This window comes from Falco peregrinus, chromosome 10 (genome assembly GCF_023634155.1).
Source record: "Falco peregrinus isolate bFalPer1 chromosome 10, bFalPer1.pri, whole genome shotgun sequence".
Classification (NCBI taxonomy): Eukaryota; Metazoa; Chordata; class Aves; order Falconiformes; family Falconidae; genus Falco; species Falco peregrinus.
The window spans coordinates 9,220,593-9,245,397 of record NC_073730.1 but is presented as its reverse complement, the minus strand read 5'-3'; the positions used below and the strand labels follow the sequence as shown (position 1 = coordinate 9,245,397).

The 24,805-nt window shown below is 50.3% G+C and overlaps 2 protein-coding genes and 1 long non-coding RNA gene across 3 annotated transcripts in view; 2 read left to right on the top strand and 1 right to left on the bottom strand.

The window, feature by feature from the left end:
• The window catches only part of TADA1 (transcriptional adaptor 1), a 40,651-nt gene extending 27,407 nt beyond the window's left edge, over positions 1-13,244 (top strand). Inside the window, exon 8 of the mRNA XM_055815861.1 lies at positions 13,215-13,244. Within this exon, the coding sequence (XP_055671836.1) occupies positions 13,215-13,229 (15 nt within the window). The 3' untranslated portion in view covers positions 13,230-13,244. The remainder of the gene's footprint in view (positions 1-13,214) is intronic.
• Positions 13,245-13,332: 88 nt separating this feature from the next.
• LOC129785289 (uncharacterized) overlaps positions 13,333-24,805 on the bottom strand; it is a 133,043-nt gene continuing 121,570 nt past the window's right edge. Inside the window, exon 3 of the long non-coding RNA XR_008749097.1 lies at positions 13,333-14,101. This is a non-coding gene — a long non-coding RNA (uncharacterized LOC129785289). The remainder of the gene's footprint in view (positions 14,102-24,805) is intronic.
• On the top strand, positions 14,097-24,727 carry TNFSF4 (TNF superfamily member 4). Its single transcript, XM_013302268.3, has 3 exons — positions 14,097-15,484; positions 20,473-20,515; positions 22,213-24,727. Exons 1-3 carry the CDS (start codon positions 15,287-15,289, stop codon positions 22,572-22,574), a joined length of 603 nt encoding a protein of 200 aa, XP_013157722.1. The 5' UTR covers positions 14,097-15,286; the 3' UTR covers positions 22,575-24,727.

The window sequence follows — 24,805 nt, the reverse complement described above, 5'->3', positions numbered from 1 at the left end:
CCCATTGCACTTCAAGCACAAAGGCTGATGCGTGTCCTTGGTGTGTTGTGGTCCCCACTGGCCTCCTGCTAAGAACGCACCTTGGGAGGGGGTCTGGGCTTTCACTGGGCACGAGGATGCTGCTTTTCCGCTTGTCATGGGCTGGGGCCAGTGAATTATGTCTCCATGAAAAAACAGGGGACTCAGTGGCGTCTGGGTAAATGAGCTCTCGATCTTGGTGTGCTTCCTTCTGTAGTGAATGCTTTGGTTCAGACTCAGCCCCACGAGTCGGAGAACTGCGGAGCAGAGGAGATCCATCGCTGTAGCCCCCGGCCAGCCCAGCTGAGGCCATGGCCAGCCCCCGATGGGCACTTGCGCAGCCCCTGGACAGCCACGCACAGTGGGCAACACTCCATCAAAGCCTGACGAAGCCGTGGTGCACATTGCAGTGAGATAACCAGGGGATTCCTCCTGGCCCACTCCCACAGCCCATCTCTGGAGCACAGGATTAAATGCAGCCCACCAGGACCTCACTGCATCTGTGTGCAGGCAGAGCTGGAAGTGACGGTGGGGATGCCTGGGGCGAAATGGTCTGAAAAGGGGATGCTCTGGGCAGCTGAAAGCTTCTTCAGGTGTCCTGCACCCAGCCAGGGGGGCTGGAGCCCTGGGCTGGCACTGTTGCGGGCAGCACGCTGCTGAGGTGGGATGAAAGTGAGACCAGCTCCAGTCCACGTCCCCATCTCACAGCCTGAGACCACTGCCTGCCCCAAGGTACAAGCTACGCACCGCAGCTGATGTGGTTGCAAATTAATTCCTTTATTTTCCAACCCCCACACATATAAAAGCTCTTAATGGCTCGTTGTCTTGACTCCCATAGACAGGTCCAAAGACAAGGTGTACTTTATGGTGGGGAGGATCTTGTCAAATAGAGAAAGAAAAGAAACCCATGTAAAAGCCTGACGAGAGGCACGATTTCAGCACGACAGTACGGTGTGGTCCCCAGCCCCTCACTGCTGGTTGGGGCTTTGCACCACGTGCAAATAGTTACCGCTGACACAGGAACAAGACGCTGTTTCCCGGAACACGGGGTGTGCGTGGGAAGGGGTACTTACCCTGGGCTGCACTCGGGGCACCTTCGCTGACCTGACCTCCATGAGCATGGTCCATAGCAGACCTCACCAGGCAGATGCATGATAGAGCAGTTGCCATCCCGCCACCGCCTCTCTGTGCACTCATTTCCTGTGGTTTATCCTCTTTTGGACAAATTGCATGCTGTAAATGAGGGTGTGAGTCTCAGACAAACTTCAGATCCAGTAACTCAAAGGAATTAATGTTGCAGGAACCCACAGGAAATCTGAGAAATGCAAACTCATTTCTCTTGGAGTCGGCACCGATCAGGCCGTGTGGCCTAACGCCAAGTGATAGCAATATGTTAAGCACCAGAGAGCGATGAAACATCCGTCACTTAGGGACTTAAACCATTACTCACTGCGGAGATCTGCTATAAGTGAGCTGACTTCATAAATGGTAGCTCCCATCCATTAGCTTCCCTGCTCCCAGTAGACTGAAAGCTGATTTATTAACTTTATTCCCTCCACTCCTCTCACATGGCCTCTTGGAGCAAATCACACCCCGTGGATGAGGCAGTCACCAGAAGGCGAGCTGAGAACAGGATCCTATATTTAGCAGCTTGTGCTGGGGCTGATTTTGAGCCAGGGGAAGGACACGGGCAGGCAGCCCAGCAAGGACCCAGCCCTCCCGTGGCCAAGGTTTCTCAACCGTGGGTGATGCTTTGCAGCATTTAGCAGTGATTAAGTTTGCTTAACCTAATCATCCGCTGGATTAACTGACAGTCAGAGAATTGCCAAGAGATTTTTTTTTTTTTCAGCCCAGAAGACGTCAGCTTGAGAAGAGGTCTAAAAGAAGCACGAAAATCTGTCTAGGTGGAGAGGAGAAGGGGAGGCAGGCAGCGGGCAGAGCAGGCTCGGCGGTGCCGTGCTGCTGGCTCGTGGCGAGAGGGGCGGGAGGCAGTTTGCGAGGCTCGCTCCAGTGCCTTCCCCTGCCACGGCTGCCTCTGCTTTGCTTTTGGGGGCATCACTGCATTATGGCTCCAGGGAAATTCCTCCCTGCTTCCAATCGGTCTGGCAAAACTACCCATCTAGGAAACCAGCTTGCTTTCCTCTCTACAGCTCTCGACAAATGCAGCATGGAGACAGAGGGACCATCATTCCCCGCAAAAGCAAGAACTGCTCAAAAATAGCGTCTGCCCAAGCAATTTGTGATTTGGGGCACACCAGCTGCCTGTGGTGCCAGAGAGCTGCAGCTTGGGTGCTCTCAGCTCTCTGATTCTCCCAGGCCGGTGGACATCTGATGCTCCAGCTAGGCATGGACACACGACTCAGCTGCTTGGCTCCTTTCTGGGGTCTTGGAGCAGTGCTAGAGTTTCTAACTAAGCTTTGAAGCTGCCCTCAAGCGACTCCTGCAGTGAGGGAAGGATGGAAGCCGGGGGACAAGGCTGTGTCCCTGCTCTGCAGGCAGCGCTCCTCCCAAGGACTGGGTGCCCCAGGAGCCTGCCAGTCTCCGACATCTGGGGTTTTGGTTTCTCAGCTTTAAAGATGTCTAGTAGAGTTACAAAAATGTCTTGGGGATGCAAGCGTTGGATTGCTTTGACCCTGGGAGAATCACAGCCATAAGTAGTGCATTTTTACCCCACGTTTGACTACTTACCTACCGTATTATTAAAAGCCTACACAGGGCTCTACACGGAGTGGAGAAGTGCCACCTGCCCACAATGCCCAGCATCAAACACCCCCTCCCCAGCCTGAGGGACTCCATGCTGAGACAACAGGGACCAGCCAGCACCCACTAGCTCTGGGGTGTATTCCTTAGGGACCAACGCTGCCCCAAGCTTGGGACATCAGGCATAGGGGCTCCCAGGCTCCTACTGTGTGTCTAAGTCAGTAATATCAGCGAGAAGGTAAGGGGACCGCTGCACAGGAGTGTTTATTTAAATACCTGCAACTGGAGTTAGCCAGAGGCTGGTATGGCTCCTGCCTTGCATCTGCCTCTCAGGCAGCCCCACGTACCCCTGGTCCCCGTTTCAGCAGGACACAAGGCTGAGGGAGAACCAGCCACCTCCATTTCGGAGGCTGGAGCAGCCTCTGCACTTCTGCTTTCCCCATCCCAGGGTCACTGTGTCGGGGTTGGGGCTCTCTTTGGATGCTGGGGGAGTTTTTGCACCCAAGTGTGGCTCCCGGACAGGGGCCATTGTATGGCTGGGGCTGCCAGTCGTGGTGGGCTCCCGGCAGGCAGCAGCGCTGCCTGCAGACACACACTCCACCTGAAAATTTCCAGCTGATTTGAGCACTTTCGTTTTTTCCATCCTATATTCTGCACAAGTCATAGCAGTATTGATGATATCGCTGGGTGGAGAGACATGACTGCGCCCGCTCCTAGCACTACGCAGATGACTCCACCACGTTATCAGCTGAACTTCTCTGGGATTTTTTTTTCTTTTTTTTTTTTTTTCTTCAGCCACCAAATACCAAAAGTCTTTTTCCAGCAAAAATGCTGGTTTCTTTGCAGTTAAACTGCAACAAACCCATAACAAGTAATTGCTGGAAAGTGGATCAAAAGACAGCTCTTCAAATGCTCCTGCTGGCCTAATGAAGTGCCTCAGGAACAGTTGTTTTGAAACAGTCCCCCCTGCACTCAGTGTCACCGTGGGAGAAGGGGGCCCATGGGGCAGGGCTGGTGTGTCACAACCTTGAGACGAGTGTGGGTGCTACATAAAGCTACGGGGGCTTTATTTTCCAGCACTAACAAGCATCTCTACCCAGATCTACACTGATTTTGTAGACAGTAATGGTGCAACTGATGAGTCATAACCACAAATATTATTTATCAATTAGCGCAACTATAGTGCTAGGGCAAGAGTAACAACCACAGAGAAATTAGTGGAGGAAGTAGAAAAATGACTGGGAGAAACTTTGCCTGAAAGATGGGAAAGTGGGCATGAAATCTGGCAAAGCACAGCACAAACTGTTTGAGATTTGAAGGTACCTTGTATCTAGGTCTCTGACAGGTACCTCCGTCCTCCACCACCCAAGCAGGATGGGCCACCAGCCTGGAGGCAGTGGCCTGCTTTCCCCGCTGTCCCAGCCTACCTGGCCAAGTGCCCCAGCCTGGCAAGCCGATGGGGCTGGGTCCCATCGCAGCTCACGCAGGTTTCGGTGCCCATGGGGAGTTGGCAAGGGTATGTGCCAGAGCGGACCTAAGTGGGAACAGATTTCCCGTTGATCCCGCCTGCGCTGGAACGATGTCTGAGGTTGATGAGGGCCTGTGGCGTTAAGAGAAGAAAAAACCCTGCTGCCACCACGACTGCCTCCTTGCTCGCTCACTGCCTGCCTTCGGTTGACCTAGTTGAGTCACGGGGAAGACAGTGAGTGAGAGACATCCTGCGCTGTGGTTGGCACTGACGCTGCCTGGGGAGAAAAAGGTGCTTCTCCCGAGGGTCACTCCCTGCCCCACGTAGGCAAGGGGAGCAGGGGCAAGAGGTGAGTGCCCCTAGACAGGGCCAGTGGAATGGGATGGCTCTTGCTCACATCCATGGCACGCCAGCCCAGCCCTGTTCCCCGTGCTGCAGTCCAAAGGGAAAACTTGATTTCTCTTGCTCTGGCCACAGCGAGGGAGGTTGCTGGTGGCTCTCGCCCAGTTGATGGGTGGGAGAGCTGGTGCGAGCCGAAGGCACAGGCTGGGTGGTGGGGAAAGGAGCCGGGCTAGGGGTAAGTTACTGCAGGGACCTGGCTGGGTGCTGAACCCCAGTTCAGACACGTTAAGCAAGTTCAGACGTGTTCGCTGCTTGCAAGTCATTGCTTGGTGTGTCTTATCTGGCGGCTGCCCCTCCATGGGACCCACCCCAGGCAGCCCCGGGAGCCCCGCGGCAGCAGGACATGCTGACCCCCTCCCCAGGGCTGCTGACCCGGGGCAGCGAGGCAGGCAGTGCTACCACCACCTGTGGCCCTCTCTGCATCCCCTGGGGAGTTGTGGCACAGAAAGCCTTTCCCGGAGGAAAAAACAGATTTATTATTATTGGCACTAAAAGTGACTCAGAACTGGGACGGAAAATTAGAGGCAAACTTTTTTTTCCCTTCTTTTTTTTTTTTTTCCTTCTGAAGTCTTTTTTCTGTGTGTGTGTGCAAACTTTTTTTTTTTTTTTGGTAGGGAAGAGGATCAAAGAGATAATAACCTCCCCAACACAGAACGGCTGGATTCAGGTTTGGATTGTTGTGGGCTGGGACAGAGCGTTAGGAGGTGGACCAGCAGGGAAGGGCTGCAGAGGCTGGAGCCAGGCTCAGCTCGTTACACCCCAGGGCAGCGTCCCTGGGGCCAGCTGAGGCTCTTCCCAGCTATAAAGGCAGCAGGGCTGGGGCTGCCTCTGCCTGGGGGGTTGCCCAGAGCAGAGCTGGGGCAGCCCTTGGGGTGCTGTGGGTGGGATGCAGGCGAGCCCCAGCAGCCATGCCCCGACACCGTGGGGTGTTTCCACATGAGCTGGTGGATCTGGCCGCTGCAGCTTCCTCCCAGCCCAGGGCAGGCAACATGAAAGGAGAAGAAGTGATGTAAAAAAACCCAAGGTAACCTGGGCCCTTTCCCCCATCCCCAGTCTTGAAGGGAGCTGAGCATGTTGGCAGGGAAAAGCAGTGTCGGGGAATAAACTTTCTTCCTTGTTCAGACCTGAGTTATCTGTTGCATGTGTACTGAAGATGCAACTGAAAAAAAATACCACTCCTTAAAAGGCTCTAAAATACCTGCATATGCTAAAAAAAAAAAGCAAACAATCCCTAAACACTGGATAAGGAAGGATGATTTTAACATGAAAAAGATGTCACCAAATCCCTGAGCTATAACTTACGGGTTTTGCAGTCTTGCAATTAAAATATTTTACAGTTGTTAATGTCAGTGTGGGAGCCTGTCCAGAGGGTTGTAGCTATCCAAAAGAAACCAAAAAGCAACTGATGCTCCAAGCATCTGTTTAACAAGCGAGCTCTGGTGACATCGCGGGGGACAGGATGCTGCTGGGGGGGGCACAGGTGGTCATGCACCCCCTGGGTTACTGCATCTGCCTTGGTGAGGAACCAGCAAACTCTGCCTGTCTGCCCAGCACAGGGTGGTTGCCCAAAGGCACATGGGGCTCATTATGGGATGTTGGGAAAAGCCTTCTGATGTTGTACAGGACTTACTGTGGGTTGTGTGGGGAAGGAGCAAACGGGGAAAGGGAGGGATCAAGGTGGTTTGGGGAGGAACCAGTGCGGGAAAAGGGGACGAATGGGACTGCTTGGATGCCTGTCTCGCCATGCCCTGCGCCTGATTGCTGCGGTGTGTCCTGTCTGCTTATTAAACTCTTTTTAGCTGTTTTCCTGGCGAGGGGCTCTGCCCGGTGTGCATGGAGGTGGGAGTGCCAGTGACGGGAGGGACAGCATGGGGCCCAGCAGCCAGTGTGCTGGGATGGCAGCAGCCAGAGAGACTGGTGCGCAGGTGGGTGTCTTGGTGCTTGAGATCGCTAGCAAGCCAGACCAGCTGGAAACTAGGATAAAAGGCTCAGGAAAATAAACTGGAGAGACTGTATGTCTGAGATCAGCAGCTGAATGAATTACATTGTATGTATATATTCTCTGCTAATGAGTTTTCATCCTGATTAGCCAGAGAGGGGAACAGGATGAGGCCACTGGTGCTGTCTGTGTGAGGGCTGTGCATTTTCTGCCTGTGCTGGTTTACTTGGCTGACTACATGTGTATGTGCCTATATAACTATATACACATATGTACGGGGGGTGTGTGTGTATACATTCCGTGTGGATGCAGACTCCGCTTCGTTGCTGGCCGGACGCAGGGACTCAGAGCCGCTGCAGCCTGACCTCTGTTGGGCTGCCAGATCTGGCAAACCTGAACACAAACCAACCTCAGCACAGGCTTCCCCAGTGAGAGGCTGGTGTGAACCCACACCTGCTTGCCTGCCTGCAGAGAGGTGGCCCCTCTCAAGCCCTCCTGGGGGGGTGGTGGGGGGCTGGCTGCAGGCAAGGGGGCCCCAAACACTCCCCTGAAGCCCAGCTGTGTTCGTGTCTTTATGGGAGAAATTAGACAGCGCTGTTTGTATTTTGCTTAAGGACTGGTGAAAGTGGCAGGTAAAGAAGGAAACAAACGTGGGTCAACTGCCGATATCGTCATGAGGGGCTGCCTGCTTGGCCCCCCGGGTTTTGTGCTGCCACACGCCTTGTGCGTCTGCCTGTGTCCCCTGGGGCTGGCAGCGTGACGGCTGCGTGGGAAGGGCAGGGAGCCAGAGTCTCTGGGGGCTCTGACTGTGATCGCAGCCTTTGCGCTGTCCCCCGCTTTAAAGCCTTGCAGGAGCACGAGTGCTGCTGTGTGTAATACAGAGAAAACCTCCAGCTGGGATTAGTCATTTGAGGCTCTCAATGCTGCCTCGCAGCCCTCTGAACTGGTGCTGCGGAGGGGCTGGACGCACTCATCTGTAGAGCCCCTGCACGCACTGAAATACGTGGCCACGCGATGGCTGTGGGTGCCCCTGTCCACAGCACCCGTGGGCTGCTCCGGTGAGTGCACGTGGCCTCCTGCCCGCACTGACACAGCCCTGGGCAAGTGGGGCCCGGCTGCTTGTTTTATATTGGTAGGAGAATTATACAGCAGCTGGGAAATATTTCCTGCCCCAGCCGTGTTCCTGGCTTATGTCACAAAGATGGTGAAATTGGCATGAGATGAGCCTGGAAGCCTCAAGGACTATCTGCTGTGGGCAACTGCTTGGTTTCTGGGGGATACGGACCTTTTGTCACCTCACCCAAAAGTAAAAGATTAAGCCTGTGGAAGCCCTGTTGTAATACAAACTTTTCAACCATTCATTCAAGCTGCGTCTCATCTGGACAGTTCAGTCTTTTGTAAATAAAAGGAATAAAGAAAAAAAACTGAGAAATCTGAAAGCGGGTTGTCTGCCATGTTAAAGCAGAGGTGGGCACCAGCTCCCAGCACCCTCCCTCCTGTGGGATCTTGAGAAGGAAACAGTGATGCTGTGGGGAAGATCTCTTATCAGGACTCCTGCATCACCAGGGTGAGCATCAGGAGAATTTCCAAAGGTTTCAGATGCACATTTCCTAATATAGAAACTGTTAAGCTGGATGCTAGTGGTATATTTGGTGCTCTTTACAGTGAATCGACATGATTTGATTGCTGAAGAAGTGGTCAGAGCTTAAAGAGTAGTGGCCACAATCTGACCATAGTCAGTATGAGCAAAGGACAGCCCCAGCCAGTAATACAGTTATTAGATGTTTCAGAAGGACTAATATAAATTAGGGGAAATCACAAGCAAAACTGACCAGGTGGAAAGAAAAATAATTAAATGACTGTGAATGGAAAGTTAAAGAGCTCTTTCAGAAGTGTTTGAGAAGCAGTGAAGGAAGCACTTTAGCCAGAAGTTTAACCTGACAGCTGTGTTAAAAATAAGAAAACAATGTTCAGAAAGCAAGAAAAGGAAAGAGTTCATGTTGTCCATGAGGGAGATGCTATGAAACATCATGCTGGTCAACACGCTTTTGTTGACACCAGCTCTTGATTCAGTCTCTGGAGTTCCATAACTCATGGATAAGTCTTTTCTGACACAGCTGATGATGAGAGGCGGGTGAAGCGGTATGACATGCATCCTCGTTAGAAAAAGATGAGCGTGGCATTCCAAGAAAACATCTACAGAGGGATGAAGTGATTAATCAAGCAGGAAATGGTACTGCATGTGGGTCTTTCTTGCTGGCCTTGGCTGGGGCAGGAATGATGTCTAACCCTTCTCCACCTCTTTAATGCAATAGTTCGAAGTAAATGTAAGGCTATCACCACTGATTAAAAAGCACAAGTCACCCCAAGATGGAGAGACACATGGCAGAGGCTGGGGTTTGCAGAGCTGTTGGAATCTGCAGCCTGTCCCTGTTCTAGAAATGTCACCAGCTCTTAACCCCCTGCTCTCCTTCCTGCAGTCTCTGCTTGCCCATCACCCATCCACTCATGCTTCACTCCAGCTATTTAAGGGAGCTAATACAAGGTAGTACCTCTGCCTGCAAATCTTCCCCAAAACCCTGCTCACAATTCCTATCAGCATGTTTAGAAGAAGTGAACAAGTGAGAGACCCATAGGAAGAATCCAGAGCTGCAACAAATCCTTGTTTTCGGGAAGCATGACTTTGGAAGCATTTTTGTTGGCCATAAATACTCCCACAGGGTGATGAAGAGAAGCAGACAGGTCAATGATTACAGTGCTGGATAGGCAAGAGAAACCACTTCCTTCACCCTGAGCAGGGTTGTGTCTGGATCATCACCACCTTCGCATCCATCCTGCGGGTTTCTAACATCACAGGAATGACTTGGGAATGGAACTGGCTGAGCCGGGGAGCTCTGCAATACCAGCTGCATTTCTGAATGTCAGCTGGAGTTTATTTTTTTCCCCATAGTTTACCATTTCTCTTTACCAAAAAAATGGCAAAAGATATAATTGATTTTCACTCCTGATATCTTATGATATGATGGTATGGTACAGTGGGATTTCTGACTGAAACAGCTACTGAGGAAAAGGAAGGGAGATTGGTATGACTGAGTTCACCTTGACCTTTTAAGGGTGTCACAGTGAACACTTAGCCCCTGCCCACTCAGCTGATACTGCGGTAAATGAGGTCCACTGTGAGGAACAGAAGAGCGCAGTCCTCAAGGGCTCGCTGGAAAGAGATAATACTGAGGGCAAAGATTACCGCCGTCAATGGAAACTCTTCTGTCACGTCAAAAAGGGAGCAGCAGCTGATGTTGAGAAACCTATCAAGTATGGTGTGAAATGCGGTGGCTGCTAGCGAAGGGAATGTCACCTTTGGCTTGCTCGGAGGGCTGCGCTGAATGTCACAACGCTGCTGTTAAAAGCTGCTTTTAAATATGTAGCTCTTCCCCAGTCACTGTACCTGCTTACAGATGCCACCCAGCCTGTCCTGGGATGCTGAGCACACTGCAGTCCCTAAGCACCAAGAAAAGCCACCAGAGAGGGAAGTCCTAAAGCCCGACTTTGCTGTGCTTGGTGTAGCCAGAGCTCAGCACCACATCCTCTTGGAAAAAAGTCTTATCTTGGCCTGAGGACTGTGACAGCCAGGGAACACAACCCTGCACACAGCAGTGAGGAACCAGCAAGCTTCTGGAGGCGTGCCCTGGAGAATCCATGTGCCACTCAGCCCAGTGCTCCCATAAAGCAGCTTACTTGGAAAAATCCCAGTGCAGCACTCTGGGGTGAGGTACGGTGGGATTTACCCCAATGGTGATGCTCCTTTTTTGGGATCTCCTCACAAAATCCTGTCAATATTTTTGCTAGTGATTTCACAGCATTTTCACAATTTCCTTCTCTACTTTACACTGCCAAAAATAGCCTGACTAATATAAACTCCTCTCCACTGGCTCAGTGCCTCTGCTGGCAGAAATCCTTGACACACGTCAGCCAAGGAGTGCCTATAAGCAAGGGGCAAGAAAAGGCCACATGGAAGTGAAATCAAGGGTGAGGGATAGTTCGCATAGTTCAGGGACACTGGAGCAGGAATCCATAAACTTTTTAGGCAAAGTTCCTTGACTTTGATAAATATACCTGGCTTATTTACAAAATACTTTATTTCTGGACAGAAACATTAAACGGCAATAGCTGGGGCACATGCTGAGCAGCAGGACCTGGATGAAAAATCTTGCCTTTGTAACACTGCTTTTCCCTGCCTCCTATAAAACTGCAATGCTTCCTTTGCTATTTCCCACTGGTTTACTAAATCAAACCACATGACTGGTTATTCTTGAGGCAAAGGCAGCCTCGGTGGAACGTATGCAGTCGCACGCAACAGTAAGTTGTATTACTTGGCTGCAGCAATGCACAATTGCAGCAGCAGCGCTGTTCCCCTAGTCAGTAATTTATTCCAAGTGGAGGCCAAACCTTTGAATTACAGACAAAGACCACCAGCAAGAACCGAGAGGTCAGATCTCACCTGTGAGCATGTCCCCGTTCCTGCTCGGCTTGCCAGAGGGCCCAGAGGATCCCCAAAGAATCGCCAAGCACATTGCAGAACAGCAGGTCCAGGAGAATAAAGCATGTCCCTCCATTCTGCTGTCCTTCCAGTCAGATGTCCTTCCATTTTGATGTCCTTCTGCTTTGACAACAAACCATCAATAATCACTCAACCAGCTCCACTTCTGCTGAGCAGCAGTTTCATACAGAACATGCTTCATGAAAAAGCTTCATGAAAGAGAGAGTCAGCACTATCACTGACGGCACCGTGAATGCCCACAGCTATTCCTCTGCCCAAGAGGCTTCCTTGCCCCACAAGACAACATTAAGTTTTGTTCTTGGAAACCCACACTGGTGGCTGCTCGTTTCCTTTTTCCTTCTAGATGTTTACAAACTGTTCAGTTGGTTGTTTCACTGTTTTTCTGAGAAGTTAAACGTTCCTATACAGGTCTCCAATTCCTCCTTTTGAGGAGGCAAAAGCACTTTCCCAGAAAATGGGAACTCTGTCGAGGAGGGTGCCAGCAAGGGCTGCCAGACCTTGAGCAGGGGCCCCCACCTCGGGGCTCCCACACACAGGGTTCTCCCCACAGGCTGTGGTCAGCGGTGAGGATGCTCTTTGTCCCATCCCAGTGGCTGGAGCACAGCAGCACGGGGACAGTGGCAGGCTGGGCTCCGAGCTGCATCTGAGACCTGGTACAGCAATGAGGCTGCAGGATTCAGCCTTGACTGTGGCCAACACACTTTAGCCAAGGTTTTAAAACACACAGCTCCCCAGGCTGGGAAAGCCCAGAAATGATAGCCTAATGTAAGGGAGACTGGATTGTTGTCAAAAAAACCCCAAACAACCCAGCAAGCCATGCTACTGGTTAACTCTGGTTTCCTTCAGTCCTGGCTGGAATAACATTGCTTTATCTGCCACCAAGAGGCATTTCTTTGGAAAACTACTAAGTAACCAGGCTCTGCTGCAGAGCGCCAACAGGCTCACAAAGCCCTCAAAGCCACCTCAGCCTGCCGGCTTGCCCCATCACTGGAATGGCATGATGACTGCGAAGGGTTGAGGAAAACCCCCAAGAGACTCCAGCTTTAGGCTCCCTGTGGAAGAGCTACCAAAATAATTTGGATCAACACAGCAAATTTTGGCAGCTGCTGGGTGTGTGCAGCAAGCCTGCAATGCATCAGGGTGCCAAAGGCCAGGAAGATTTCCTCTAGGATGGAGAGCAGGGGCTCTGACAGTACATGTCTAAAGCCACCAAATTTGCATGCACGTTTTCATATGCAAGGCAGGAGGCAATTAAACCCACGATAGATAGTCTGTGCATAGGTGTTTATGATGCCTCTGAATGAGCTGTCCTCTTTCCTGTTTCAGACACAATGCCAGATAAATTACTTGAAATGTAGCTTTTGATCCTCAGCACTGTTGGTCTTGTTAACCCAGGCTGAGCAACACTTGCACTGGGGAGTACAGAAATGATGAGGCAATTTCAGAAATACATATGCACACCCTCCGCCCACATTTTTTTTTTATGTGGGGCGAGGGTGTGCGTATGTGTTTCTGAAATTTATGGGTTTAGGAACAAAAGCAGTAGAAGATCCAGAGTTGAGGATCGAGCTGGGCGAGAGCTCGTGTCTGGTTCAAAGGCATGTACCCAAAATGTGAGAATTAACAGAATCACATGAGTTTGGAACACCTATGCTCAGCATCCTGGCATTTTTGCAGAAACTAAGCAGCAAATGGCAAACCCAAGTTTCCTTTCTTGGAGGGAGTCTGCAGGGCAGAACAGCCCATGTTTCTGTGATACACAGCCATGCCTGCTCTTCCAGGAAGACAGCCACAGCATCATGCTTGTGTGCTCTCGGTCTGTGATTCCCCGCTGAAACATGGACGAGCCCGTCGGTAGGCTGTGCAAGGCCTGCAGCTGGCTGCCTCTGCAGTCATTCGCTGGCAACTATCGCTACAGGTAGGAGCGCAGGTATGGGGCAGCCCTGGCCCCACAGCCCTCCTCCATGCCTGCCTCCTTCAGCCGTGGGGGCTGCAAACGAGGGGGGTCTGGGCACGCTGCCCTAAGACAACCCCATGGCAGAGACCTCTGGGCACGAGGAGGCACGTGCCCAGGTGTTGTGTGGCCTGGACAGCCCTCTGAGCCTGTTTCACCTTTCCTGTGGGTCCAGGTCCCAGCTTCCTGACCACCACTGCCATCCATCTGCACTGCGGTGGCCGAGACCTCTGCCCATGGGGTAAGGACCCAGACATGGATTTGTTCCCCCCCAGGAAGCTGCTCTGAAGCCACATGTGAGATGTCCTCATCTCCAGAGTGTCTGTGGACTCCCCAGCACCACCAAACCCCTTATGGATGAACACCAGGGCTGTGAGCAGGGTGAGTGTTTTTCTGGGGACCTTTTAAGCAAGCATCTAGACATGGCAGGCTGCTGCAGGTCCATGGGAGCAAACAGTTTCCTTCTTCACACCACCCAGCCTCAGCAGGTCTCTGCAGCACCGCACCGTACAGTATTGCTTCACTCCTCTGCAGTGCTTGGCCAAGCCCAAGCCCAGTCACAGTCGATGCTGAGCTTGGTTGGGGCTGCACAGGCTCCCAGGCGCTGTGTGACTGCAACATGTTGGAGTCCTGCCTCCAAACTCACCCTCTGAATCAGAGAGAAGTGCTCGGTGGCAGTGCAAACTCTCCTGTCGTATTTCTGAACGAGCAAGGAGGATTAAGGTTGTTCTGAGGTCTCTCATCAGGCTGAGGCTCAGCCGGGGGTTCCAGCACACCCTGGTGAGTGGTCGCCAGTGAAAGTGGGACAAGGATTTCCATGCACTCAAGAACGGATGGAAAACGTGAAAGCTGAGCCTTCTTCAGTAAGTTTCCATGACTTTTGGTTTACTCTTGAGACAAACACCAGAGAGTATTCCTGCCTCAATCCACCAGCTACTGGCAACTCAAGGTTATTTTTCAAGAACAAGGGTGGCGAGCGTGCGGTCTCCTCACGGCAGGTTGCTTACCCAGCTGCTGTACTCCCCCCTTCCTTTGGTGTATGTTCATAGGAAATATCCTTGCCTAGATGGAAAAAAACACATGAAAAAACATTACTTCTGTTTCCTCTGCATGCAGGGTACATGCTTGTCAGGACATGTGCCTTGTGACAGGTTGAGAGAGTAGTTTTGGGGAAGGGAAACTTTCTGACAACTCATCCCTGAATGACAGACAGACAATAGCACTCCCAATGGGCTTGATCCTCACCGGGAGGAGGCAGCACCTGACTTCAGTCACGATATGCTAATTTAGAACAGAAAAAAAATCTAGCTAAAAGAGCAGTGGAAAGAGCAGTGCTGGACTGCCCCCCAAAAGGATGCAAAGCCTGTCACTCCAAATAAGCACAGGAGGTGGTCCCTGCTGCAGACAACTGACATTAGCAGCTCCGTGCGTCACAAGCCAATGTCACAAGAGGACCAAGCAAAGCGGGTGTGCAGTCCTCTTCCAGGAGGGAAGCCTGGATGGCCCGGAGGTCCTCTCTAAGTGTGTTCCCTGGTCTGCAGGTTTCAGTGTGTGCAAAAAAGGATCTTCCCTGAGCAGTTCTCCATTTTCTCCCTCTTAGGCTTCATGCAGCATCCCATGGCTTTAAAGCCGGAAGACAAAGGTGGAGAGAAATGGAAAGTGCGTATTTTCTCTCCCATTTGTGCTGTCCACCTGTCCCCCGTCCCTTCCTATTTATTGCTTCTGTACAGAAAGAAGATTTCAGCTAATGCGGGAGGGAGCCAGCCCTGTAAACACCCCACCTGAGGCTGAACAGAAAGATGAGAGCTCTTACTGACAAAAGGCTGAGTGAAGACAAGCACTGTCCACCCGTCATTTAGCTATTGTTGGAAACATCACATATCAAGACATCAACAGCTGAAGCTATGAAAGATATAAACACATCCACTTTCAAAGGCCCTTACTCAAAACTGAACTGGGATGCAGTAAATCATCCCCCACATTCACACACACACACAAAAAAAAAAAAGAAAAGAAAAAGAAAAATTAAAAAGAAAAGAAAGAAAGGAAGGAAGGGGAAATTCAGATTAGTCACAAAGAAGTTCCCCCGCCTGCTTCTCTGTGTGCATAAAGCAGTCTCCTGAAGGCACTGTCTTCACTTCATCTCTGCTCCTGGAACAGGAGCATCCAGTTCATCTGCCCCCTGCTCCTCCAGGCTCCTGCTGTGCTCCTGGCCCCTTCTCCAGCAGCTGTTGGCAGGTGGCTGAGATGGAAGAACAGTCAGATGTAGAGCCAAGAAATCAAGACCACATGGGTCACAAAAGGGAACCTGCAGAGGATGAGTGGAAGAGCTGGCAAAGAGGACAGGTTAGGAACACGCTGCACCTCGTGTCTGCAGCTGCTCAGTGGATATTACTGCTTGCCTGCTTGATTTACCTTGGTATAGATTCTCTGCAAACTTCAACGGTAAGAGCTAATGTTCAACCCATTGTCTGTTGGCCTGTAAAGCTTTGTGTAGGGTTTATTTGATATTTCTTTTTAAGAAAGAAAAAAGCATTTAGATTTATCCCCATTCAAACCACAAATTTTTAATCTTTCCTTAATGACTTTAATTCATTTTTTTTACATTGTGTGTCCTCAAAACAACATCTACTATTGCCCAGTGCATGGTATGGGGGCAGGTTGTCCAGAGGGGAATGGTTCCAAGAATGGTCTTTGCACTGGCCCATGGGGGAGGGAGGCCTACCTCCCTCCTGCTCCCTCCCCTGCTTGCATTGACTCGTGTGTATTTCCATTTAATTAAATAGGATCATCTGGGTGGATGTTTGCTTTCAACAAGTGCATGTGGAGAATCAGAACCTGGGTTGCTCATATACATCTCCTGTACTTTTTAGAAGTACTACTATACGTGCAGGTAGATATGTGAGAAAGCAAGCTAGCTTGTGACAGCTCTGAAACCCAGGGCTCTCAGCCTGCACACATACTGGGCTTTAGGAGTAGTCATCTATATCTGCAGAGGACATTGCCTGTGGGTGTGTATATGAGAGAGAGAAAGGCTGATGTGGCCAGAGAGAGTTTCGTGTACATTTAACACCACTGCAAAAAATATAAATAACAAAGACTCTTGAAACTCAAAATACCGTAGCAAAATTCACAGCAAATATGTTTGGCTCTTTCACATGTTTTCAGGCTGGTGGATTGTCAACAACCTTTCACTGTGATTTCAGTGTCTCTTCTGCACTAGCTACTTCTCCTCCTACATCTTCTCCAGGAACTGTGTACCACTTTAAAGTGTGTTGTTCTTCTTCATACCAGAGTTCATTCTTTCCTCCCACTTACTTAGACGTGGCAGAGAAGCAAGCAGGCATGTAACCATGCAAGGGAGGGATGGCCTCATGCTCTGTGTCCCCTGCTGTTTAACAAAAACCCTTGTGCCCTGTACAAGTTTCACTGACCTGAGTCTCACAGTGGTTATTAAACTGCAGAATGACGAGCCTGGTAACAGTGAAAGATAACACTTTTCTTTCAGTTCAGTCCTCCTCTCCTTCCACTACTTTGGGAGAAAGGAGTTGTACTGGAAGCCAATGGAGAAGGGCAAGATATCACACTGCTCAGGATGCAGAAGCCTCTCCTGGGTCACAGTCTGGTTGTGACTCCTCAGCTCTCAGTATGTCTCCCTTCTGTAAAAACGTTAACTCAAATCCTCCTCCAGAGGAAGGTGGCAGGGGCTGGCGCTGCTGCCTGTGAGCCTTACAAACCCAAGAGAGCAGCAGCTGAGGAGGGGATACGATACGTGCCTGGAGTTTCCCTTCCTCAACAGAAACAACTGAAACAGGGTGCTCAAGGAGCAGCAGCTGCTGCAGATGAGAAGTCCAGGACCCAGGAGTCACCAGAGAACCTTTCTGGTTTAAACACTTGCTAACTGCAGGCTCAGAATGTGTTTCTGTTATTTTAAGCAGATAAGCATGGTGTGCTGTTCTGACTGCACCACGCTGTGCAGGAGTGGTCTCACGGGCTGTACACGGGCATTTCATCGCACTGGAATGCCAGGGCTCAGTGCGAGCCCAGGAACCCACCACAGAAATGTCTACAGAAAAGGCAGCAGTACTAACCTGACTTGACTCTTGGGACAGTTTAGGGAGATGTAGGGAAGCAGGGGCACAGCAGCATCTGAGTGGCAGGCTGGGAACGCTGGTCTTGGGGAGCAGCTGAGAGGCTGCCCTTCTTCTTGGGAAGACTGTCTCCGGCTCTCCAGGGCTGGAAAGTGCTACACTAACTTTGATAGCAAGACAGCAGCTGTGTTTTTTCATAGCAAGACCGTATTTGATTACTTTCCATTGTTCTCACAGCTCCTAAAAAAAGCCCTTGGACTCTTCTGTGAAAACATAGCTCAAACAATGTTACGGCACGTGCTCAGGAAGGTCAGTGTCTGCAGCTTAGACCATGCTTAATAAAAAGGGAGAGTGATCTGGTTTCTGCCATGGTGCCACCTGGAGAGCAAACCTCAGCTGTGATTTCCAAATGAGCAAGTTAAAAAAATACAAGGCAGTGATAGCCTGCTTTCACATCTGCAAGGCTTGTGAATTCCCACCTCTGCTGGAATTACCTCTTCTGGCCACACCAGCTGGGATCAGGCCATGGGCAAGCCACTCACAGGTGTGATCGGGGGTGTGAAACCCCCTGACGGTGAATGCATGGGAGGTAAAAGCCTTGAGCAGCTGTTGGGAATTCAAAGGTTTCTAGTGATCTGTTATAGGTTGGTTTTGCTTGAACAGGGCAGAAAAAGGTGTAGGAAGGGTAATCATGCAGAGGTTTAATGTCAATAAGGAAGATATGGCCATAATCCTAAGACCACCTGGTGTGGAGAAGGTACAACGCTCTTCCAGTGCACAGTTGTCTGCAATCCGTATGACACAGGGAGTCGGGTACATGATTGCAGCAGTCCTCACAACCAGTGTGTATTGCTACAGTCCCCTGAGATTTGTGCTTTGTGCAGTACAAACCTATTCCTGAAACTTCTGCCACGTGGCACAGACACAATGTCCCAGACAAGAGGCAGTCTCATGTCTGGGGAACCAGAACAGGTGAAAATGATGTGGAAACTCTGTAAATGATACAAGGAAATCTGAAGCAGTTGGTAAGAAGCACCTCTGTGCCCTCAGCTCTCCTGGCATCCTTTCCCACATACCATTAGAAGGCAGAATACAGAAAGAAGAGTGACTAACTTTGTTATTAGCTTGTGGACATCCTTCCAGTCCTACAGAGATGTTCTCAGCAGAACATACTACTAGATAATTGCAAAGTGCTTTGAGATTGTGCAGTAACTGTTAGAGATACGTAATACAGGTAACGTGCATTAGTGACAACAGGGCTGACATTCCTACTATTGCTACAAGTTTGTCACCCAACCTGTCTGTGTTTGATGTGCCTGTTCACCAGTGGCCAGATCAGACAGGTTGCAGTGGATGGTGTTTGTCCTCAGAAGCCCAGTGGTTCTGTGCTTTGCTATTATCTTGTTGGGAAACCACCTGGAAATCCCAGCTGCCTGAACCAGAGTGAAATGCTCGTGCACTTGGGTGCCTTGAAAAAGAGTAAGTGTAAGACTCAAGCTGCTGAGGCGGTGGATAGGATCAGTAATGCTGGGGGAGATAGTTCCACCGGAGCCAGTGCGCAATAAAAGCTTGTATTTGGTAGCTGAACCCAGCCTTGCCAGTGGAGGAAGGGGCAGAGCATCAGCTGTGGCAGCACTAGAGGGTGTCAGAGCGGACCTTCCCCACCACCAGGACCCACCTCACCCTCCAGCACACAGCAGCCTGGCTCCAGCTTCCTTCCCCTGCCGCTTGCCTTTACCAGCGCCCAGCACAGAACCTGCAGATGGGCATGTCTCTGCTCACTCTGCGCTGCTACCAAAACCTTCCCTGTGCTCAGTGAAGGGGCTGCTCTGTTCCTGTAACAAATGCATGAGGTCAAATACATGAAAGTCAGGCCAACGCACATCCCACCATCCCACCTTTTCCCTTAGGAAAGAGAAGAGCATGGAGCAGCAAGCCTAACCTTTCATTCTTTAAGCTAGCAAAACACTGAGGACTTGTGGTTGTGTGGAGACTGTAGATTTGGGCCTTCTGTGGTTAAGATGAGAGATGGGTTTGATGCAAAGTTCAGATCTATACAGAAGCTTGGTGTTTTGTGTCTCTGATCAGTAAGATACATGCTTCTGTATTTGCGTTCAGTTTTTCTGTTACACTCATAAAATGCAAATCGATTTTAAACATGTCTTAATGCATTTCTACGGGAGCCACAGAGACACACATCTAGTAACAGCCTGTAAAAGATCCAAAGTAGAGGGAACTGTAAGGCCAGAGCCACCTCTTAGTACCATGCAGGAGGAGGGTGAGACAGCGGGGACATGTCTGGGTCCCAGCTCTGCAAACTGGCACCCCTGGCTGTAAGTCAGACTCGGGGGGGTCAGGCAGAAGAGCCTCTACACCCCAAGGTCCTTCCTCAATGTTTGGTCTGACTCAATTACATTTACCAGGATTTTTTTCTAAACAGGACCAACACTGCCTGGTGTGTTCTGGAGGGCTCAGCACTGGGCTGGAAGTCAGACTGGCTAGGAACCACTCTATTTTATAATAGAACCACTGTATTTTATAATAATGATAAAGAATCACAGAATGGTTTGGGTTGGAAAGGACCTTAAAGATCATCCAATTCCAAATCCCCTGCCATGGGCAGGGACCCCTCCCACCAGACCAGGTTGCTCCAAGCCCCGTCCAGCTTGGCCTTGAACATTTCCAGGGATGGGGCACCCACAGCTGCTCTGGGCAACCTCTGCCAGTGCCTCACAGCTCTCATAGTAAAGAATTTCTTCCTTAGATCTAATCTAGATCGACCCTCTCTCAGTTTAAAGTCACTTCCCCTTGTCCTATCACTACATGCCCTTGTAAAATGTCTCTCTCCATCTTTCCTGTCGGCCTCTTTAGGTACTGGCAGGCTGCTCAAAGGTCTCCCCGGAGCCTTCTCTTCTCCAGGCTGAACAACCCCAACCCTCTTAGCCTGTCTCCATAGAAGAGGTGCTCCAGCCCCTCTGAGCATCTTCATGGCCCTCCTGTGGACTTGCTCCAACAGGTCCATGTCCTCCTTATGTCGGGGCCCCCGAGCTGGGCACAGCGCTCCAAGTGGGGACTCAGGACAGCGGAGTGGAGAGGGAGAGTCACCTGCCTCGACCTGCTGGTCACGCTGCTTGTGATGCAGCCCCGGATACGGTTGGCTTTCTGGGTTGTGAGTGCACATATAAAAGCAAGTAAAGCGTAGCTGGCTAGTAGCAGTCGTGCCAGCTGAGGCTGTCTGTGATGCTTTTGGAGATACAGTCCTGGCTTGGAAACAAAAGCAATAGTGCAGCGGGAAGGGACCCTCCTGGTGTGTTAACAAGGATTTCTCTTCTTTTCTTTCAGCCTCAGAGTGACATAGTGCAGTGGACCCACATCCGATACACAGGTGGGTGGACATTAGGGCAGGGGGCACCCAGGCAGGGCTCACCAGGCCCTTCAATGCTGCCCCCGGCCCCCAACAAGCACTGGTACACCTGCCATGCTGCCCCTGTACAGCAGCCACTACCGGAACCGCCGCTGGCCCCCCCCCCCCCCCAACAACCCTCAGGAGAGCTCCTGGCTCTGCTGGAGCACTGCCTCGGTTACTGGACGGCTCCCAGCTCCCCAGAGCATGTCCTGTGGGGGCTCCAGGGATGCCCATACCCCTGGAACACTTCCCTGGGACCCGGGTGGCAGCTCCAGCTTCCTTAGGTTGCAACCCCCCAGTACTGCAGTTCCCCCAGAGGGCTCCCCCCGCCCCTGGGAGGGCTCCCAGCTCCCTGCTCTGCTCTGCACCCACGCATGGTCCCCGCAGCGTGCCATGGTGGCTGGTGGTCCCTAAAACGCCAGAGGTTTTTAAGTGCTTTTTGTCACAGCAATGGCTATTTCTTCTGATGGAGGAAGGTGCCAGGAGAGCTGTCTTGGGAGAGAGGGGCCAAACCTGACCCAGTGCTGTAAGGGGCCAAAACCAAACAAAAGGGATTCCCAAAGCAGAAGAAACCTGAAAATCCACACAGATTTCTGCAATCCTTACCTATCTACTAAAACAAGCTTTCACTCTGTGAAAGAACAAGAAGAGTATTTTTGAGAGTTTACTGAGTACATGCGATGTGCTCTTGGGGTATTTCTGAAACAAGTCAACGATTTCCTGATTTATGAAAAATGTAAATGATTTCCTGGGGAAGAGCGAACAAGTGTACGCACGGTAGCAGAAATAGCAGTGCTCTGCATGCTGACCAATGACATACCTCAACTATAGAAGCAAATACTAAAATTTTTAATTCGGTTTTAATTTCAGTTAATATTGTAAAGTAACAATGAACCTAACCTAATAGAAGCCTATGTTCTTAGAGAAGAAGCTTTGAGAAATTTGGCCTCAGCCCAGAGAGGCTGTGCTTCCTACCTTCTGGGTCCAAGAGGTTTCAGCTGGTGTGCCAAAAACCCAGGAACACAGCAGGGAAACATTCCCAGCACAGCCCTGGGAACTGTTACTGCTCATTCCAAGAGAAAACCTTTCATGATAAGTTCTGGTTTAACTTCTCCTGATTCTGATCTGTATTAATTTGTTTCTTCCATTTCTGTCTCTACACTGTTTTTTTACCCTGTCTTCTATTAAAAAAACCCCACAACCAAACCCAAGGGCAAGGACTTATGTTAGCAGCATGTTCACTGAAAGCACTTTTTCACTTCCTTCCAGCTCTGCACATTTTTCCTCTTACTTACTGTCTTTATTTTCTTTTTTTTCTAGGAACCAATGCCTCCTAAACCCACAGAGATGCTTTACTTACATGTCTGTATTTTAAGACAGACAGACATACAGTAAATATATAGTGCATAAATAGAAACTTGGAGGAATAATTCATACAAACTGGAGTTGTAGTCCAAAAGGCACAGCTTGCTCAGGAGCAGGGACTTGGAAACTTCTATTGTAGATGATGACTGTCTAGAGTAGATGATATTCTAGCTCTGGTCTGCCCTATTCTCTAGTTCACTCTCTTCCTTTCCTGTATTTTTCCCCCATTCCTGCAGTCAGTTCATATAAAACAGCCCATTTCCAAGATGACACTTGTCATCATGGAATCATCTTCGCTTTTTCCATCCCAGGTAAAAGCGTGAAAGGAGTAGCCATGAACCTCACTGCTGAACTAGGCTCTATTCAGATCAGAAATGGTTCCATCATGATCACCTGTGATGGCCTCTACCTCGTGTCCTTGAAGGGCTGTATCTTTTTCTCTGACCTGGAAGAGGAGGACTTGCTGAAGCTGACACTGCAGAAGACGGGTAAGGCGACCAGCTTGGCCCTTTGGGAGCAACCTTTCCAGGACAGAGACACTCCAGTAAACCTCACCACAGTGCTCTACTTATTTCATGAAGATAACATCACCCTGTTGACCAACTCTGACGCCACCATCAAGGATTTGTCGTTTAGCCTTTTGTTATTAACTCCCTTCACTTGCTCGCTGTAGAAGATGACGTATTAGATGTAACGTGTAAAGTACAGCCTTTCCTACCCATCCATTTGCCTGCGGGCATTTGCCTCAGCTGGAGTGCAGAGAAACTACAGTGCAAACGGGCTTTACGTAGTGCATGCCATGTTCATCTCTTTGGAGCGCCGTGCAGCTGTTCTGCTACCTAGGATTGATCTTTCTACCACTGGAGAAAGGGAAGTGTGGAGCCCTTGAGGAGAACAGAAATGAAAGCCAAAGACAGTCACCTAAGCTTAGCTCATATGCAGAGGCCCTCTGGGTTTCTCTGTTTACTTGACAGTATCTGTATATAGTACAAATACACTGTATATTTGCTAAAATAGAAGTCTGGTAAATCAGGAAGATGCCTCAAGTGTCTTGAAGCCATTTGGAGAAGGAGGAGAACAGATCTGCTCAACAGCCCTTTGCCTGGCGAGGCAGGAGACAGGGAAGAAGTGGCAGGGGATGCCTTTGCAGTGGTCCAGGTAAATGCTTTCTGACAGGTAAAGGCCACGAGAGGAAGGCGGTCTTTTGAAAGAAGCTGACGGGACTGCACTAGACAGCAGACACACAGGCCCTGCAGTGACTGTGAGGTTTTTAGGAGCAGCTTTTAAGAGCGGAGGTGCACTGGCTCTTCCAGCTATCTGCAGACTGCTGAAGCCTGAGCCAAGGGAGTATCTTCTGGGACATTTACATACTGATACCGGCTCTTGGAGGTGTTAAGTTGAAGGAGAACCTCCTTCAAGCACACACACACAGACTGGCTTGACCCAAAAGTGATCCAGGCACATAAAAGTTTGGAAAACCATGAACACTCCGGATTTGGTGGGTTCCCTCTAATGGACCAAGTGAAACCTGCAGGTCTGTGCATCCTTTCCTCTGGGAGGACTCAGACGGTTCCCCTGAGCCTCACAGTAGACCTTGTCATACAGGTATGCACCACCAGAGATTCACAGGCACCACCTCCACGACGCGCCTGTGTACCCATGCGCACCCTGCCTGGCTCCTGCTGAAGTCAGGCTGCTCTCAGCAATCCTGGTCCCTCTTCTCATTACAGCACGTGGCTGCTGTGGACAAGTCCAGCCCTGCCCACACTTGCAGGCAGCACGTGAACTGTATTTTTGGTTCAAGTGGGGCAGATTTCAAGAACAAATTGACTACCTGGCTGTACACTGCAAAGTCTTTTGTTAAAATTATTTATGTATTTATACTATAGGCATAAGAATGTTACTTCATATTTCTTAGAGACACTGGGAAGGGTTCAGACTTCGTGCTGTGGGCACTAAGCTCCTCTTTGCAGATGCTCCCAGTGCTCCAGGGTGTTCCTGCTACACAGGCACCAGCCACACTGCTGCCCACCTCAGCTGCTGGCCTGACCTGCTCCTGGCTGAGCACTCCAGTGGGCTCAGGTGCCAAAGGCAGTTAAGGAAATCTTCCAGGCCTTGGTGAGCTTTTCCATACGCTTTACAATATTGTTGGTGGATTTTATCAACTTCCCAACCTGGGGCAGGGCCACAGGCTCAGGGGAAAACTCAGTAGCTGAAGCAGTTATTCTTGCAGTGCCCAGAAGCACCTTTTTCTCATCTCAGGACTGAGAAGCTGTGGGCTGACTTGCATCCACAGGATGCTCCTCCCCAGCTGCAAGGGGCATTTTGTGCTTTCACCTCTGGCTGCTCTGCGTGCCATCAGGACAGAAGGCAGCTGCACCCTGCCCCCAAGCTGGGGATTGTCATCCTCCCCTGCTGAAGTGACAATTAGCTTCCTAAAAGCTAATAAAACTTCCCTTTGTAACTGCTGGGCATGTAGTGTCCCTTGGGGATGGGGGGGTGATTTATACATTCACTGTGTTTCAGCAGACATTTTCACTGGTATGAAAACTATATGAAATTTTTACATACTTTCTTTTTTTTACAGCTCAGCTTGAGTTTCAGTTCTCCCCAAGGGTGTGCAGGGCTGGGGCTTCCTGATGTGCAGGGCTGGCCGTGTCAGTGGTGTGGACAGGTGCACAGGACAGCAAGAAAGATTAAGCTTAAGCAACAGGAATGGATTTGTACCTTGGAAGGGTGCACCCTTTCTTCTTGTTTAGAGCAGGAGAGGGCATTTCACACACTGATTCCCCTGCACTTTTCAGGCTGAACTAGACTGACCTACATATATACATGTAGATGCACTTGTCTTGAAATAAAGATTGAAACAATTCAATTCCTGAGATTATTTACTTGAGGGACTGA

Excerpts from the sequence above, each read along its gene's own strand:
- TNFSF4 (XM_013302268.3), top strand. The coding sequence starts at position 15,287 with ATGGAAGAACAGTCAGATGTAGAGCCAAGAAATCAAGACCACATGGGT. Across the intron at positions 15,485-20,472 it reads ATTCTCTGCAAACTTCAACG|CCTCAGAGTGACATAGTGCA; the intron begins GTAAGAGCTAAT and ends CTTTTCTTTCAG. Across the intron at positions 20,516-22,212 it reads GACCCACATCCGATACACAG|GTAAAAGCGTGAAAGGAGTA; the intron begins GTGGGTGGACAT and ends TTTCCATCCCAG.